At 40.9% G+C, this 16,951-nt stretch overlaps 1 protein-coding gene and 1 pseudogene across 3 annotated transcripts in view; one reads left to right on the top strand and one right to left on the bottom strand.

Moving 5' to 3' along the window:
• Positions 1 to 16,951, top strand: part of PKHD1 (PKHD1 ciliary IPT domain containing fibrocystin/polyductin) — a 448,361-nt gene that overhangs the window by 76,819 nt on the left and 354,591 nt on the right. For all 3 annotated transcript variants that reach the window (XM_088831516.1, XM_055406831.2, XM_088831515.1), the window contains exon 34: positions 3,586 to 3,736. In XM_088831516.1, coding sequence (XP_088687642.1) covers positions 3,586 to 3,736 — 151 coding nt within the window. The remainder of the gene's footprint in view (positions 1 to 3,585; positions 3,737 to 16,951) is intronic.
• On the bottom strand, positions 12,671 to 13,333 carry LOC129543610 (high mobility group protein B1 pseudogene; annotated as a pseudogene).

The raw sequence follows: 16,951 nt of genomic DNA, 5'->3' as shown, positions 1-16,951 counted from the left end.
TGGCATAGTAATTATTAAGAAATTTTGAAATTTTGCAAATGTTAGTCTATTGTTGATATCCTGGTGTCTCTGCTCATCTTGGTGATGGCTTTTTAATGAAAAATATTCTAGTCAGATAATCAGAAAGGAAAAGAGAAAAGAAATAATGAGCTAAAAGTTGTGAAAAAGTCTAAGGAGCAGAAAGGGGTTTTAACTCTTTTAGAGCAAGAAGAACATGATATTCTTCACTTTATTCTTTTATTGGGAAGCACATGCAGGCACACAGAGTGGGAAGCAGCCTGGAGACCCAGGACGATGGGAGGCAGAGTCAGGGGTGCTATGGTGGGCAGGCCTATGCCTGACTTCACAGAGGTGGGGAGGAGGTGGGCCCTTCCACACCACGATCACTGGTCTTTCCCAGGAAGATCAGTGGTCCCAACATGACATCTGCTTCTTCTGTCATGTGTCTGAGATCGACAGATACCAGCAGGACCGTCTACTGGGGGACCAGCTATTGGAGGGCTTGCTAAAGGAACAGGCTTTGTTTAGTTGGTCTAGGACACTGTCAGCCAGAGTGACCTTCTGATGGCAGGTGATACATATCATGCTTCTGGAATCACTAGTGAAATGGAACAATCCACTGTGAACTGGAGGGCATTGCTACAGGCAGGCGGAAGGAAGGCAAGCGACTTACCCCATTTTACTCTGACATTTGCTGTGGAAGAAACTAGAAAGGGTACATGAAGGCTCATTAGGAGGTGGAAGCGCATGACCAAGAAAGTTTGTAAAGGAAGTTGGTTGCTTCTTCCCTCGGTATCCGAGATCATCCTATAGTGAGTGCAAAAAACCTGCTCATATGAGTGAAGATCCGCAGGGGGAAATGAATGTGAGGGGGAGCACAGAACAGGGAGAGGTGACAGAAAATATTCTTTCCCTTGCCTACAAAGCAAAACAAGGGGAATTCTGAAAATGTAGAAAGCTAGGCTTGTATTATCCCTGACAAAATTCCAGAATGAATTATTAATCAGATGGTTTGTGAGTCTTCAGAAATGGTAACAATCTGGGAACCGATTCACAAGGAACAGGATGGTGTGGGAAACCAAGTTCGTTTCCTTTCTGGTGACATTATAAGAGATTTACGATGGCAGTGGTGAAACTACTATTCTATTAAACTATTCTACCCACTCCTCTACTCCCACCTCCAGTAGCAAAAGAAAGGGTCTCGCTGCAAAGCGTGAAGTGCCCTGGCACAAACAGAGTTGCTTTGAAGTCAGGTGTTTCACTTGGAAGATGAATTTTGCATTCTACTTCCTCATATTTCCATAGGTATCTAAACATTACGTCATATTTTAATTTAGAAGTTAAATTGGTTTTCTATTCTTTACTGAATCTTTGAGTGCAACCAACTCTCTAGGAGCAAATGCTGTGGCTTTGTCTACCCACTGGATGATGGCTCAGCTAAATGGATGTGTAGCTACATTATAGGCTCAGATTCCAAATGTGTCTGAGCATTGGGTCCACATCAGTGAGATGACCTGGAACAACAATGAATGTAAATTCCCACATTGACATTTCAACAATAATACCACCAACATCCCTACCACCCAAAACTAACAAGGGCTGACTTGATCAGCCACTTCCAAGTGCCAGATTCTGTACAGATCCGTTTGTTGGCTTCATTTTGCTCCATTCCCCAGTACCTTATTTTATTTAAATATATTTAATTTTAATTGGAGGGTAATTGCTTTACAATATTGTGTTGGTTTCTGCCCCAATACCTCTTGAAAACATGTTCTTTATGATTAGTAATTTCATTTTATAAACATGCTTTATAAACCAAAGCTTAGAGAGTCATGTTTTCACAATGTCAGATGGATGGTAGATATCTGTTTAGGGATTTAAATCTAGCTGGTCAGTTTCCAAGCCTCAACTCTGCATGATAATGCTCCTCAGAAAATTGTCGTGGCTCTGAGACTTCAAGTTCACTGTCGTCTTAATTTAAGCTTGAAAGTGAAAGGGAAAGTTAGTCACTTAGTTGTGTCTGACTCTGTGACCCCCTGGACTGTAGCCTGCCATACTCCTCTGTCCATGGAATTCTCTAGGCAAGAGTACTAGACTGGGTTGCCATTTTCTTCTCCAATTTAAGCTTGGGGGGCTACAAAATGAATACAGTATTAAGTGCCATGGTGGGGAGGGCTTAGGTAAGGGGAAACCACAGCCTCAAAGGTCAGCCAAACTGGGCTGCACAATGTTAAAATATTGACACTGTACAGTAGGTCCAGAAGACAATGAGTATGGGAGTCGTGTGTTGGGTGGATATGGAGCTGAGAATATTCTAGCCTGAAGATGAGGAGATTAAGTAGGTGTAACAGTTATCCTGCTCATTACTTCTAACAAAGTGTGGGAGAAACCATTTTTGACATTAATTTGAAAAAAATATAGTTCGACATGACAGTTTCTCAAGCAGTAACCTTTTGCCCTTTTCATCACCAATCCTGGCCTTCCCGTGGGATCGGCCATCTTGGCTGTGATGCTCCATCTCAAAACTTAGGAGTACTGCTCTAGGAGTTGGGACCCCTGGAGCCTCATCTTGGAGCTGTCATACTTTTCGTGTTTGACTTTATGCAAATCCTCAGGTCTCTTTGGGTTACACTTTTTTTTATGCCTCTATCTACTTTACTGGCTGAAATGAGATCATACATGTGAAATTGTTAAAAAGTGTAAAACATCGTGCATTATCATAACTAATCATCTAGGAGCTAGTTGCAACAATGCCTAAAGCCAGGATTATTCTTTAGCAAATATCACACCTGTTGGGGGCCATACCCTGCAAACTCTATGGTCTCGTTTCCACTGGACCACATATTTTTAGACTTTCTGTAATGCCACACTGCTGTTTTTCATTTTGAATCCACTCTGGTTTCTCTCCTTAAAGCAAGAGGACTTTTAAAGCAAGTGGCTGGTAGTATAACTGGCACATATATCGAATCTCCTTAGTCTGGGCTGTTAAGTAAGTTTAATTAATTTACTAAGTTAATGTTCCACTGCTAGCAACAGAGACTCATTGCCATCAGCTGGGGAGAGGGAATTGAAAGCCTAAATGAGCTCATTTTTTCACAGTTGGAATTAGGGACCAGTTAGCCAGTTGTGTGGGTTTTCCAATTTCTCCATCTGCCCTGGGGTCATTCAGCAATTCACTCCCCAAACAGAGTGTAAGAACAGGAAGAGAGAAGGGGTAAAGAAAAAAAAAATTTTTTTTTTCCCCAACATTTGCTTCCATTTTTGGAAATGGAAGTATTATCTGTGTATTGCTTGTTCAGTTGGGCTTGGAGAAGCTTTTGCTAAATGTTCCTGATAGATCTGGAAAAGAGAAAGGCCTCAGTGAAAGATATTTACCATGTGCATTTTCATTGCAGGGTGTGCAGATAAAGGGAAAACAAATAAACAATAAAAGAATGGAAACAAAATTACAGAAATTTGCAAAATTTGACAAATGGTGGCCTGTAGTTGCCACAAGCTAATGGCTTGCAATGATTAATAAGAGTAAAAATAATTGCATTTCATTAAGATTGATGACACCCCATTTAACCTCCCCTCTCGTTTCAGCCCTAAAGTGGAAAGAGATGAAGTTCTCATCTATAATAGCTCCTGTACCATTACCATGGAAACTGAGGCAAAGATGGAGTGTGAGACGCCTAATCAGCCAATTACCGCCAAGATTACTGAGATACGGAAAAGCTGGGGCCAGAACACTCAGGTATAATCAAATCTTTTTTACAGACTGATTCAAACAGCTCAAATTAAATTTGTAATATTGTGTACATTAAAAAAACAATTTAGCCCAAATGGCAGCGATATATAATATTAAATGCTCTCAAACTTTGAGGAGCTGGTCTAATGCACAGCATCTGAATTCATAGTTAGTTATGGTTAATCATATATTTTCTCAAAAATAAATGAGTGCTGCCTGGGCTGTTTTGAAGGAAATTCTGAGCAGATAATCTCAGCATTTTGTCCTGCTTTCCATGAGCACGTTTGAAAGAAGCTCTCTGTGGTTTATTTCTCCATGAAATAAATGGCCTACAATTTAACCAGGCCCTTCTGGAGGGTTTCCAAATCACTCAGCCATCTTCATTGGGTGGGATGACACTGTCTCCTGGCCTGTCCCGTTCATTGTGTGCCGTACAGAAAAAAACAGAGTGGAAACTTCCACTTCTGAGAGGATGACATGGAAATTAGGACCGAAGAGGGAAAAGGTCTGCAGGGTCATCTGGCCCAGCCTCCCTCCTTCATCTATCCGTTTTACATCATCTTAGCCACCCCTCCAAGGGGCTCTTGTAAGAAGGTGTTCTTAAAAGTCCCCAGTGAGAAATTCCACAGCCTCCCAGGGAATTTTTGAAAATTGAAATCAGAGGCGAAGCGCTCTTTGGAAATATATCAGATAATCTTTTACGACTCTCCAGGCTGCTCATGGTACACAGATAAAAAAATAATATTTATTGAGCACCTACTCCCTTAGGTGCCTTTCTCTTTATGAAAGCGATCCTTAGATCTTCCTCTTTTGTCTCTTTTATTGAGACAAACCTTTACTGAGTGCCTATTAAGTGCCACACAGGGTTGTAGATCTTGTAAATGTTGCTGAGATGAAGGCTTTGCAATCCCAAACTGTACTTCCTGGGTTCGTGAGGCACGGTTTTCTCTAACTTCTGGGCTGGTGCTGAAAATGCACGCTATGATAAGTAACGTGGTTTTTCTTTTCCCTGTCTGCCTTCCCATCTCCCCCTCACCCAGCCCCCCAGGATCTCCCTGTCCATCCTCCCTCTTCCCAGGCTTCTCATGCCCCCCGTTCCTGAACCTTCAGGTGGTTGTACGGGGCTGTCACTTCTTCCTTCATCGTGTCTGCCCACCTCCTCTCCTCCCCCGCCAAATGCACCTCTTCCTTTCAATGCTTCAGTGCATCAACAGCTTTAATTCTTCATCTGCAGCACTATGGCCCCTAATAACAGCCTCGTCTTCACGCCAGTGCCCCTTCTCACCAGTTGGCTGGCAGTGATGTCTCAAAGTTTGACGGTAGTGAGCAAGGCTGATGAATTAGTCTCGAAATGCAGAAGGAGAACTGTGGCCTGAAGACCAGCTCAGGGACATTGAGCAATCCTTAAGACTTTCTGGGCCTCTGTTTCTGCCTCGGGAAATAAGCTGGGTTGTTGGTCTGCTCATCTGAACGAATGTGGTGACAGAGAGGAAGAGGCAGGTAGCCCAGGAGTGAGGAGTGGGCTTTGAGCTGGACTCCTGGGGCTGGAACACATCCCTTGCTCCCTGGGGGACTTCTGGCAACTTAGCCCCTCTGTCCATCAGTTTTCTCATCTGTAAAATGGGGATAATAATGGTACCTGCCTGATAGGGTTGATGGAAGGATTCTAGTGTGCAAGCTGCTGTGAATTGCATCACACACACGGTCAACGTCCAGTGTTGGCTGTCCTTGGCCGTGCTGTTTGCTAGTTTCAGTGCAAGAAATTGAAACGGGATCATTTCCCTGTAGTGTTCACTGCTTTGACCAGATCATTTCACTTAGAGTTCTTTGAATTTTCTATCATCTCAAAGACTAACTTTGAATTTTTTTTGAGGATTAGATTTCATCTTTAAATATTTATCTTCCTCTCTCTCTTTTTGGTAACCGTAAGTTTGTTTTCAATGTCCATGAGTGTGTTTCTGTTTTATAAATAAGGTCATTGTATCATTTTAGATTCTACATGTAAGTGATGTCATAAAATATTTGGCTTTCTTGTCTGACTAACTTCACTTAGTATGATCATCTCTAGATTCATCCATGTTGCTGTGAATGGCATTATTTCATTTCTTTTTATGGTTAATATTCCATTGTATGTGTGTGTGTGTGTATATATATATATATATATATACATTTTCTTTATATGTTCATCTGTTGATGGACATTCAGGTTGCTTCCATGTCTTGGCTGTTATAAATAGTGTTGGTATGAACATTGGGCTGCATGTATCTTTTTGAATTAGAGTTTTCATTTTTTCTGGATGTATCTGGAGTGGGATTGCTGGATCATGTGGCAGTTCAATTTCTAGTTTTTTAAAGAACTTCCATACTGTTATCCATAGTGGCTACACCAATTTATCAATACATTCTCACTAACAGTGTAGGAGAGTTCTCTTTTCTATCTACCCTCTCCAGTGTTTATTATTTGTAGATTTTTTGACGATGGCCATTCCGACCAGTGTGAGGTGACACCTCATTGTACTTTTGATTTACATTTCTCTTATACTTGGTGACATTGAGCATCCTTCTCCTTTCCCTTTTCCCACTCCACTTGAATATTTTGCTGAAATGCTACTTCCTGAATGAAGTCTATCCTTCCCACCCTATTTAAAGTTACTACCCAGTGCTTCTTACTCCATGTGCCATACTGGCAATTTTCCTTAGTCTGCTCCATTTTTTTTCTCCTAGACCTTGTCACCTGCTAATGTATCATGTAAGGTAATATGTTATTATTACATAAAATAAACAAATAAATTATGTTTATTTATTGTTTTAGTGTCTGACTTTTCATGCTAGAATATGATTTCCAAGGAGGCAGAGTGTTTGTCTGGCTTGTTCACTGGTTTGTCCCAAGTATCTGGTATAAAACCTGAATCAATTGTACAAACAGACAATATATAAATAAAAATAAAAACAGTTAAAAGAAATCTTCTCACATGTTCCTTCTCTAATTGCATCCCCTGAAGATTCTATCTGAAAGAAGACACACACACACACACACAGAGGTGTAGATATGCCCATTTGCACACAAAGGTATTATTGTGTCATTAATATTGTTCTTCAAGTTGTATTTTTAAAAAACCTATTGACAGTCTAGGATATCAACTTCTGAAAAGAGGCACTTTGTTTTGTTAATTCTGTTTCCCAAAGCTTAGAACGATGTCTAATACACAGCAGATCCTCTTGAAGTTTATTGAAGGATGAATGGATTTATGAATGAATGCATCATGGGCATCTTTCCATTTTAGCATAGGTACATTTTTCTCTTCTTCAGAAAATGTTGTATTGCTATGGTACATCAAAACAAGAGAAAAGATATTAAGAAAAAGAAAAAAACATCTAAAAGTTTGCTGTAAAATGCAATAAGATGCCATAAAACAGCCAGCAGTTTTGAAGAATTCCTGAAGGATAAAGAGTGGGTTGCATTGGATGGGTAGAGAAATCTTAGCAGAATAAACATGATGCAAAGTCAGTTTAGAGAAAACTGATAAAAAGAGTCCACTATACTTTTCAATGGAGCGCCCAGAGAAATTCCAAACTTGAGAGTCTGGCAGGGCAGGTATCAGAGTGACTAATGAAAAAATTGCTTGGGAGAACTGCCAGGGCCTTTTCCCTCACTTTTCCCTCTCTCTCTTTTTCTCTGTCCCTGTGGTGGCTCTGTGGCTCTCGAGATGAAGGCTTAAGAGTGATTCACAAAGCAAAAAAGGGATTGTTTTCTTGGGGACGGCAGATGGGTATGGTCCTTTGTGGGTATCAGTGTCTTTTTTAAACTTGGCCCAACCCAAGGTGACTCTGAGACTCCAGGACAGACTCAGGGAAAGAAGGAAGAAAAGGGTGGGGAAAGCCACGTTCTTCTCATTTCTGCCTCCAAGGACTCTCTTTACTTTCCCTCCAGTCATCCAGATGTTTCACCCAGCAATTTCCGTTGTGCTAACTTGAAGAGGTTTCTGTGAACATCTGATCTGCCACATCAGTGGAAAAAGAAGTCAGAAACAGTGCTGTTAAAGTTATCTGGCAGGTGATTTTAAACCTAGACTCCTATACCCTGTACAATACTATTTGGAATAGAAACAAAATAAAGACATATACACTATACAAAATTTAGAAACTTTATCACCCTTGTGCACTCTCTGAAAAATGACATGCTGTGGCAAACCATAAAATGAATCCAATAAGATGGAATGAGAAACAAGAAACTAATGAACGAAGAACCTGAAAATAGCAAAACCAGAGAAAAATGGTTGAAAATATGACTGTGAAGCTTAATATAGTTAAGAATGGACTCTTAACCAAACAGAGGAAGGGACCTCCTGTGTCAAGGAGATAAAATAAAAGGAGGACAAAAACCAGAGGCATAAACACCCTTCTTGATAAAGTGAGGAGATTTTTGTAACACAAGCACACCATTATGTCAAGATGGAAAGTATATGGGAAATGTGGATGAATTCATGGGGAATAGGAACATAAAAATTAAGTTCCTGCTTAATTTTTAAGTAGCTTACTACTTAATTTTTCTAGTAGCTTACTGGCTCAGTCGGTAAAGAGTCTGCCTGCAATGTGGGAGACCTGGGTTCAGTCCCTGGGTTGGGAAGATCCCCTGGGGAAGGGAATAGCTCCCACTCCAGTATTCTGGACTGGAGAATTCCATGGACTGTATAGTCCATGGGGTCACAAAGAGTCGGACATGAGTGAGAGATTTTCACTTCCACTTCACTTTCACCTGCTGTACATGACAGTAAAACTAGTTAGAATATATTTCAGGCTTTGGATAATAGACACAAGGCTGTGATCCTTGAGAGAAGGGAAACACACAAGGAGAGCAAGCAGCTTTCTGTCTGGGGACACTATTCTAGACACAGCATAGGGAGAGAGACCTCAAGCAGAGAGAGACAGCAACCCTGGGGGGCCATCAGAAGCTGGAGCTCAGGGTTGCTTTTGTAGGTAGGAGGCATGAAAATGGAAGTGGAGGTGAGGGGAGAGAAAAATATTTAATGAGATAATGGCCACATTTTCCCCAAATTTGATAAAATACAATCCCACAGATCCAAAAAACTTGAAAGTCGCTCAGTTGTGTCCAACTCCTTGTGACCCCATGGACTATACAGTCCATGGAATTCTCCAGGCCAGAATACTGGAGTGGGTAGCCTTTCTCTTCTTCACGGGATCTTCCCAACCCAGGGATCTAACCCTGGTCTCCCACATTGCAGGTGGATTCTTTACCAAATGAGCCACATGGGAAGCCCAAGAATACTGGAGTGAGTAGCCTATCCCTTTTCCAGCGGATCTTCCTGACCAGGAATCGAACCAGGGTCTCCTACATTGCAGGCATATTCTTTACCAACTGAGCTATGAGGGAAGCCGAAAAGCTTAATGAATCCGAATCAGAAGAAACATTAAGAGATCCATTGCTGGAATTTTCAATAATGTTAAGATATTAATGTTATAATGTTAAGATGTCAGTTCTAAGTTAATATTCAGAATCAATGCAATTTCAATAAAACAACCCAACTTTTTATTTTGGTAGCAGTTTCCAAGCTCATTAAAAATTTCTGTGGAAATGTAATGAATAACCAAATATACCTTTGAAAAAAACAAACTTTGATGACTTACCCTGCACGACTTCAAGTCTACTGTAAAGCTATGGTAATCAATCAGAGTTCTAGGCAAGATCTCATCTGAAAGCAGTGTTCTGTTGCTAAGAGTATGTTTGAAAACTCTTACTTCAGTGTTGTGGAAACCAGGGAAGGGGAGAGGCTGAATGAAGGGGTGATGAGGTGCTTCAAAAGATTAGACGGTCCTTGGTGGTGCCCGAGGCTGAAGGATAGTATCAATGGGGAGGAAAGCAAGGTTCTGTGGGGATAAAGAGTAAGTGAGTGGCGAGTAAACACAGCAGCTGGTGCAGATCGCAAGCAGGAAGAGAAAGGACAGGTGAAGACTGAGGGTGGGCAGCCAGCCCCTTCCTCATGCCAGTACTCAGTACCGCAACATCATTGGCACTAGGGACGGTTTCTTTTCTTTCTTTCTTTCTTTTTTTGGTATTTTAATGTACTTTATGTATGATGTCATTTTAAAAAATTAGTTTTCATTGGATCATAGTTGCTTTACAATGTCGTGTTAGTTTCTACTGTATAGCAAAATGAATCAGCCATATGTATACATGTATACCTTCCCCTTTGGACTTCCTTGGGAACATACTTGTATAATAGCACAGGGAGTTCCTTTTAAGGCACTGTGGTGACCTGGAAGGGATGGTTTCTTATGTTCAAGGCACTTTGATTCAAGCGGGAATCTTTAAGGATGTTACTTGATTTGACTAGACAGAATCTCTGCAGGTGTCTCACCCTATTCATTCTTGTGTGTGTGTGTGTGTGTGTGTGTGTGTGTGTGTGTGTGCGCGCGTGTGCGCGTGCTCAGTCGCTTGGTCATGTTCATTCTAGCGACTACAAAATAAATTTCACGTGCTCATGATGTTAGCTAGTTGAGTCACTGCCATTTATTTTAGAAATATTTATATTTTAAAATTTACTTCAATGCCTGGATTGCTGTTAAAAAAAAGTAAGGCCCCACTGCTTTATTTAATCCCTACTTTCTGTTTAAGGACATTCGCCTAGAAAATTGATGCAAAATGGTGATGTGACAGATTTTATATTTATAAAAATAATGTGTGTACCTAATTAGAGGCTAATTTGAAAAACTTTCTATTCCCTAATGATTTTGTTTCATGTGTTACTGAAACCACATAGCACTTCTCACTTTTGTCTCCTTTATTTTCCCCTCCTTTTGGTCTTACTTCCTTTCCTTTTTTTTTTCTTCCCCTCTTCTTCCTTCTCTTCTGTCCCCTAACTCCCCCTCACTTTTCCCCCCTTTCCTCTTTTATTTTTTTCTCCCCCTTCTTCCTTTCTTCCCTTTAAATCATCTCTTTCATCCAGTGTTTATCCTCAGGGCTGTGCGCCTTTTCAGGAGATGCTTTTGGAAGTAGGGTTGAGCTGTTTGTTAAGCTTAAGGGCCTAATAATTAAGTGGTAGTCACCTCCCAAGATGAATGTGTGTTTAACTGATTTTCCAGAGTTGTTCCTTTTTTTCTTCTGTATACAAAACAATTTATTTTTATTAGAGATATAAAATCACAGAAAATTTTTATAATCCCATCACTCAGAAAGACACACACATGAACACCGTCACCAGGCAAATTTTTAAATGAGAATATTTTTAAATATAAAATACTTTTATAATCTACATTTCATCTTAAATATTTTGTAAAATTTTGATATTATGAAATAATTTTACAGTTTTTCAGGGGTTGCATAGTATTCCATCATTTGGATGTTCTATATATTTTTTGAGAATATTTATTCTTTTTTTAAAATTAATTTATTTATTATAATTGAAGGCTGATTACATTACAATATTGTGGTGGCTTTTACCACACATTGACATGAATCAGCCACAGGTGTACATGTATCCCCCTGTCCCGAACCCCACTCCCACCTCCCTCCCCATTCCATCCCTCTGGGTTGTCCCAATGCACTGGCTTTGAATTCCCTGTTTCATGCATTGAACTTGGACTGGTCATCTATTTCACATATGGTAATATACATGTTTCAATGCTATTCTCTCAACTCATTCCACCGTCGCCTTCTCCCAGAGACTCTAAAAGTCTGTTCTTTATACCTGTGTCTCTTTTGCTGTCTCGCATATAGGGTCATCATGTTTCTAAATTCCACATATATGCTTTAATATACTGTATTGGTGTTTTTCTTTCTGGCTTACTTCGCTCTGTATATACTTCACTCCAGTTTCATCCACCTCATTAGAACTGACTCAAATGCGTTCTTTTTAATAGCTGAGTATTATTCCATTGAGTATGTGTACCACAACTTTCTTATCTATTCGTCTACCGGGGGGCATCTAGGTTTGCTTCCGTGTCCTAGCTATTATAAACCGTGCTGTGATGAACATTGGAGTACATGTGTCTCTTTCGATTCTGGTTTCCTCGGTGTGTACACCCAGCAGTGGGATTGCTGGGCCATATGGCAGTTCTATTTCCAGTTTTTTAAGGAATCTCCACACTGTTCTCTATAGTGGCTGTACTAGTTTACATTCCCACCAACAGTGTAAGAGGGTTCCCTTTTCTCCACACCCTCTACAGCATTTATTTGTAGACTCTTTGATAACAGTCATTCTGACTGGTGTGAGTGGTACCTCATTGTGGTTTTGATTTGCATTTCTCTGATAATGAGTGACATTTAGTATCTTTTCATGTGTTTTTTAGCCATCTGTATGTCTTCTTTGGAGAAATGTCTCTCTAGTTCTTTGGACCATTTTTTGATTGGGTTGTTTATTTTTCTGGTATTGAGCTGCATGAGCTGCTTGTATATTTTGAGATTAATTCTTTGTCAGTTGCTTCATTTGCTATTATTTTCTCTCAGTCTGAAGGCTGTCTTTACACCTTGCTTATAGTTTCCTTCATTGTGCAAAAGCTTTTGTTTAATTAGGTCCCATTTGTTTATTTTTGCTTTTATTTCCATTACTCTGGGAGGTGGGTCATAGAGGATCTTGCTGTGATTTATGTCAGAGAGTGTTTTGCCTATGTTTTCCTCTAGGAGTTTTATATTTTCTGGTCTGGATTTAGATCTTTAATCCATTTTGAGTTTATTTTTGTGTATGGTGTTAGAAAGTGTTTTAGTTTCATTATTTTGAGTTTTTCCTTTTAATTAAGAATGTACTGCAGTTCTGCAGTTAGTCCGCTTCATGGTAGCCTCCTCCACTATCCAGTTCTCATCTGTTTTGAGCCCAGAAGGGCTTCGAACCATTTTTTTTTTTTTTTTACATTTCAATTTTTTTTCTTTAAAAGGAGTGAGTTGTGTACAGGGGGGTTAAATGCTTTATAGACAAGAAAAAAAAACTGCGCTAGAACCAACTTATTCATCATCATCATCTTCTTCTTCCTCCTCATCCTCTTCATCTTCCTCATCTTCCTTCTTTTTCTTGCTTTTTTCAGCCTTGACAACTCCCTTTTTTGCTGCATCAGGCTTCCCTTTAGCTCGGTATGCAGCAATATCCTTTTCATACTTTTCCTTCAGCTTAGCAGCCTTCTTCTCATAAGGCTGCTTGTCATCCGCAGTGGTGTTATTCCACATCTCTCCCAGTTTCTTTTCAATGTCACCAATGGACAGGCCAGGATATTCACCTTTGATTTTTGGACAATACTCAGAACAAAACAAGAAAAAGGCTGAAGGAGGCCTCTTGGGTGCATTGGGATCCTTGAACTTCTTTTTTGTTTCCCCTTTAGGAGGGATATAAGTTTTCATTTCTCTTTCGTAATGAGCCTTGTCCGCCTTTGCCATGTCTTCAAATTTTCCTTTCTCTTTAGCAGACATGGTCTTCCACCTCTCTGAGCACTTCTTAGAAAACTCTGAGAAGTTGACTGAAGCATCCGGGTGCTTCTTCTTGTGCTCCTCCCGGCAAGTTTGCACAAAGAATGCATATGATGACATTTTGCCTCTCGGCTTCTTAGGATCTCCTTTGCCCATGTTTAATTATTTTCCCTCCGTGAGGCACAGAGTCTCCCAGTGCCCGTCCGGCGCTGTCTCTATGGAGCTCAATGTACTGCAATGGCTGTGTCTTCGCACCATTTTGAAGGGTGATGGGCCACCTCACTTGCTTAGCTTGTGGGTAGAAACATTTTATGTCTAGGGCTCGACTCTCCAGACCTCTCTTTTCCTTTGCCTTGATGATTAAATGGCAAGGGCATGGGGCCAACTTATAGAGGAAAGCTGGTCCATCCTGGAAACTTGCCAACATCTATAATGGACTTTGTGTTGTACCCATGAGGATTTGGGGCTGTTTGTTACTGCATGTAATCTAGCCAGTCCTAGCTATAGACTAATGACTGCATCATTAACCTTTAGCCTGGTGACTGATTCACTGCATTCCAGATGGTGCCTTTAGTTCTTATCTGTGAGTCCACGTAGAATAATTTGCATGTAGAATAATAATCCTGATTTATGTTCTCAGTGGCAGGGACGGCAAGAAACTCTGATATGGGACCATTAGGCAGAGCTTACAGCCTGCTGGGAGTTAGTGGTAAAGCCAGCCTCTTTCCAGACCCTGTTTCCCCACTTTCCTCCCCATTCATTGGTGAGGTGCTTCCATTCCCACCTTTATGTCCTGGAGGTTTTCTGTGGAATTTTCTGTGCTGAGAAATTAGTCATCATGTTTGGCAGTGTTGTTGAAAGCTGTGGAAGTGTGGGGGGATATGTGGCTTTTTTTCCCATAACTCTACCTGTGCTGAATCTCGTCTATTTCCTCCTGAGAATCACTCTGGAACATTATGTATGAAGAAGATTTGTTCCAGTGGAGCAGATCTTTATATCTGTAGTCTATAATTCATATCCATAACTCTGTGGAATCCATGTGTAGGTATTTTTCAACACACTCATGTGCTTTAATTTCTTTCTTATAATTTTACTTAAAAATCTTATTATGAAGATTTCAATCACAAGGGAAGAAGAGCATGACTCAAATGGACTTAAATCATAAAGCAACTCACAGAATGGCTCGTGGGACAGGAGAACTCATTCAGGAGTCATAGGTGTGGCCTGACCCAACAGTTCTGTGCTCACTTATGAAATGGCTCTTTCCATGTCTCTGTTCTGCCTTCTGTGGGGCCACATTCAGCTTACAACTGCCTTTTCTGCGGCCAAAAGGTGGTTGCCAGTAGTATTCAGGGCTATTTGCTCCCTTACTTACACTGCATGTGAAGGAAAGGTTCTTTTGTGGGCTCAGTTTCAGAAGGAGGAAGTTTCCTTTCCAGAAGCCCTCAGCAAATGTCTCTTCATGACTCATTGATCCAAACTGAGTTTGGCCTCAATGGCATCGCTTTTCTTTCTCTGGCTCTAAATGAAGCGCTCTTTCTCTGATTCTCCTCACTGATCTTTTGTGATAAACTCAGGGTCGCTAAGAGTCGGACACGGCTGAGTGACTTCACTTTCACTTTCACACATTGGAGAAGGAAATGGCAACCCACTCCAGTGTTCTTGCCTGGAGAATCCCAGGGACGGGGGAGCCTGGTGGGCTGCCGTCTATGGGGTCGCACAGAGTCGGACACGACTGAAGTGACTTAGCAGCAACAGCAGCAGGCATTGCTGTTGCATGGAATTTTGATGGAGGTGAGAACAAGGTGCCAATAAGGGATCTGGCTAAGTGAAAAGGAAAAGAGCGTTTGGTAAACCTCCCTTTAAATTCCATAGAGTGTTTGCTTTTAACAAACAAACAAGCAAACGAGAAAGCATCATGACCACTTAAAACACACATACCTCCAGTAGCCTGCAGGACCTCAAAACCTGTGATGTGTTTCTTTTGTAACGTGCATCTTCCTGATTCAAAATGACAGGAGTTGTTTATATGATGTACCAGCTCCCAATGGGGATGGCTCATCATTCAGTTCTAACCTTCTTCTAATAGTAAGGAAACAAGCAATCTAAGGAAAGAAATGATCTGTTTGTTTGTTTCTCATAATGGGTCTTCCCAAACACTTGGCAATTATTAATTAATCTTCTCAGTGCCCCTGTGTAATGAATACCAATGTATACAAGGGGTGGGGTAGACACAGTCAACTGACCAAGGCCCCTCCATGAATTAATGTCAAAAACAAGGATCTGGACTGTTAGGCTCACAGCTCCAGTACCAGTCACCTTAAAGCAGTGCCAATTAACTTTTTTTTCCTTCCCAGAGGGGAAAAGTATGCATGGCCAAGCAGAAGCAAATATATTTTGTTCTATTTCTTCTTGGCACCAGTGAGTGTGCATTCGAAGGACATCATACGATGACTTTACTAAGACATTGAACAAAAGCAGCAGTGTGGCCAGCAGAGAGGGCAAGGTACTCCTCCACTGGGATAAAGAGATTATCATCCTCATTCCTTCTCAAATATCATTTACTGACCACTCTCAGGATGCCAGGCATTGTATTAGTCCCAGTATAGGAATGTCACATGGTCCATTTGAGAGATGACAGAAGACTTTGAAACTATGAAGGACTTGGATAAAATAATTTGGTCACCTTCCAAAGGGTTGGGTTAATTCTACAGATGAATAAGATGAAACCCCTACCTTGTGGAACATTCTCTTCAATAGGGGAGATATAAAAGCCCAATAACTATGCTATAAACAAAAATGTAATAAATGTGGTAATAAAGGTATTTGTATTTTACTGTGGAAAATTGGTGAGGGCCAAGAAATCTTCTGGGTGGAAAAATCATCACCTAGAAATCCCTGGAGGGTATGCCATTTTTATCTGGACCCGAATTTATGTGGATTTAAAAGATAAGGGGAGAAGAGAAAAGGTTTACTAGTGAAGAGATGACTTTTACAGAATCCCAGGGGTGGAAAGACATGGTTATTATATAAGTAATTGTATTTGGCTGGAGTGTAAAGTTTGAAAGGCAGTAATGGGGAAGAGAGTCCCTGGGAACAAAGGTTTAGAAACAAAGGAGTGTGGATTTAATCCATGTGGAAACGTAGGACTGTTCAACACTTTGTAAATTTTATAGGTGCCATTTGTCTCATGAAATATCCCTTAGAGCTCATATCAGGCTGAGAACTGCTGGCTGGAGTGTGGCTCGATGTCAGGTTAGTCCTGACACGTAGCTCCTGTTCTCCTGCAGCTGAAGTGCAAATGTTCGTGGGGCAGTGCTTAGGCACGGGTCTGGGAAATGAGGCAGCAGGAAGCGGCAGCTGGGAGGGGGCTGATGTTGGGGGTCCTGAAGGCAACATGGAGAAATGTCCCCACGTCTCACTGAGGACAGGAAAGCACAAGTGATTCTCTTTGGTGTTCTGGATTCCCGTGAGTTACAGAGAGAAGCCTGGGACCAGTGGTTGGCCTGAGAGCAGATGACCTGGGTCCTAATTCCCAGCTTGGGTATCACCTACCTGTGTAGTTCTGTGCAAGTCCTCGGGAAAACCAGTTTCCTCATCTGTAATGAGCAATGGGATAAGTCAGCATTTTCTAATGTGAGTTCTCTGAACAATTAGTAACAAAGAATAACCCATTAGAAAAAAAGAGTCTGTGATTAATACATTTGGGAAACGCTGCAGGCTCACTTGTATGCTGGGCATCATGAAGTCCAGCCATATGTTAAAGGAAGGCAGTTTCACTCTGTCGAACTTACTTTTCCCCAGACTTCT

The sequence above is a fragment of the Moschus berezovskii genome, chromosome 23 (assembly GCF_049115385.1).
Source record: "Moschus berezovskii isolate FMDL1 chromosome 23, NW_MosBer_1.0, whole genome shotgun sequence".
Taxonomy (NCBI): domain Eukaryota; kingdom Metazoa; phylum Chordata; class Mammalia; order Artiodactyla; family Moschidae; genus Moschus; species Moschus berezovskii.
Note: the sequence above shows the minus strand (reverse complement) of the source record. Positions and strands in the feature narration are given on the sequence as shown.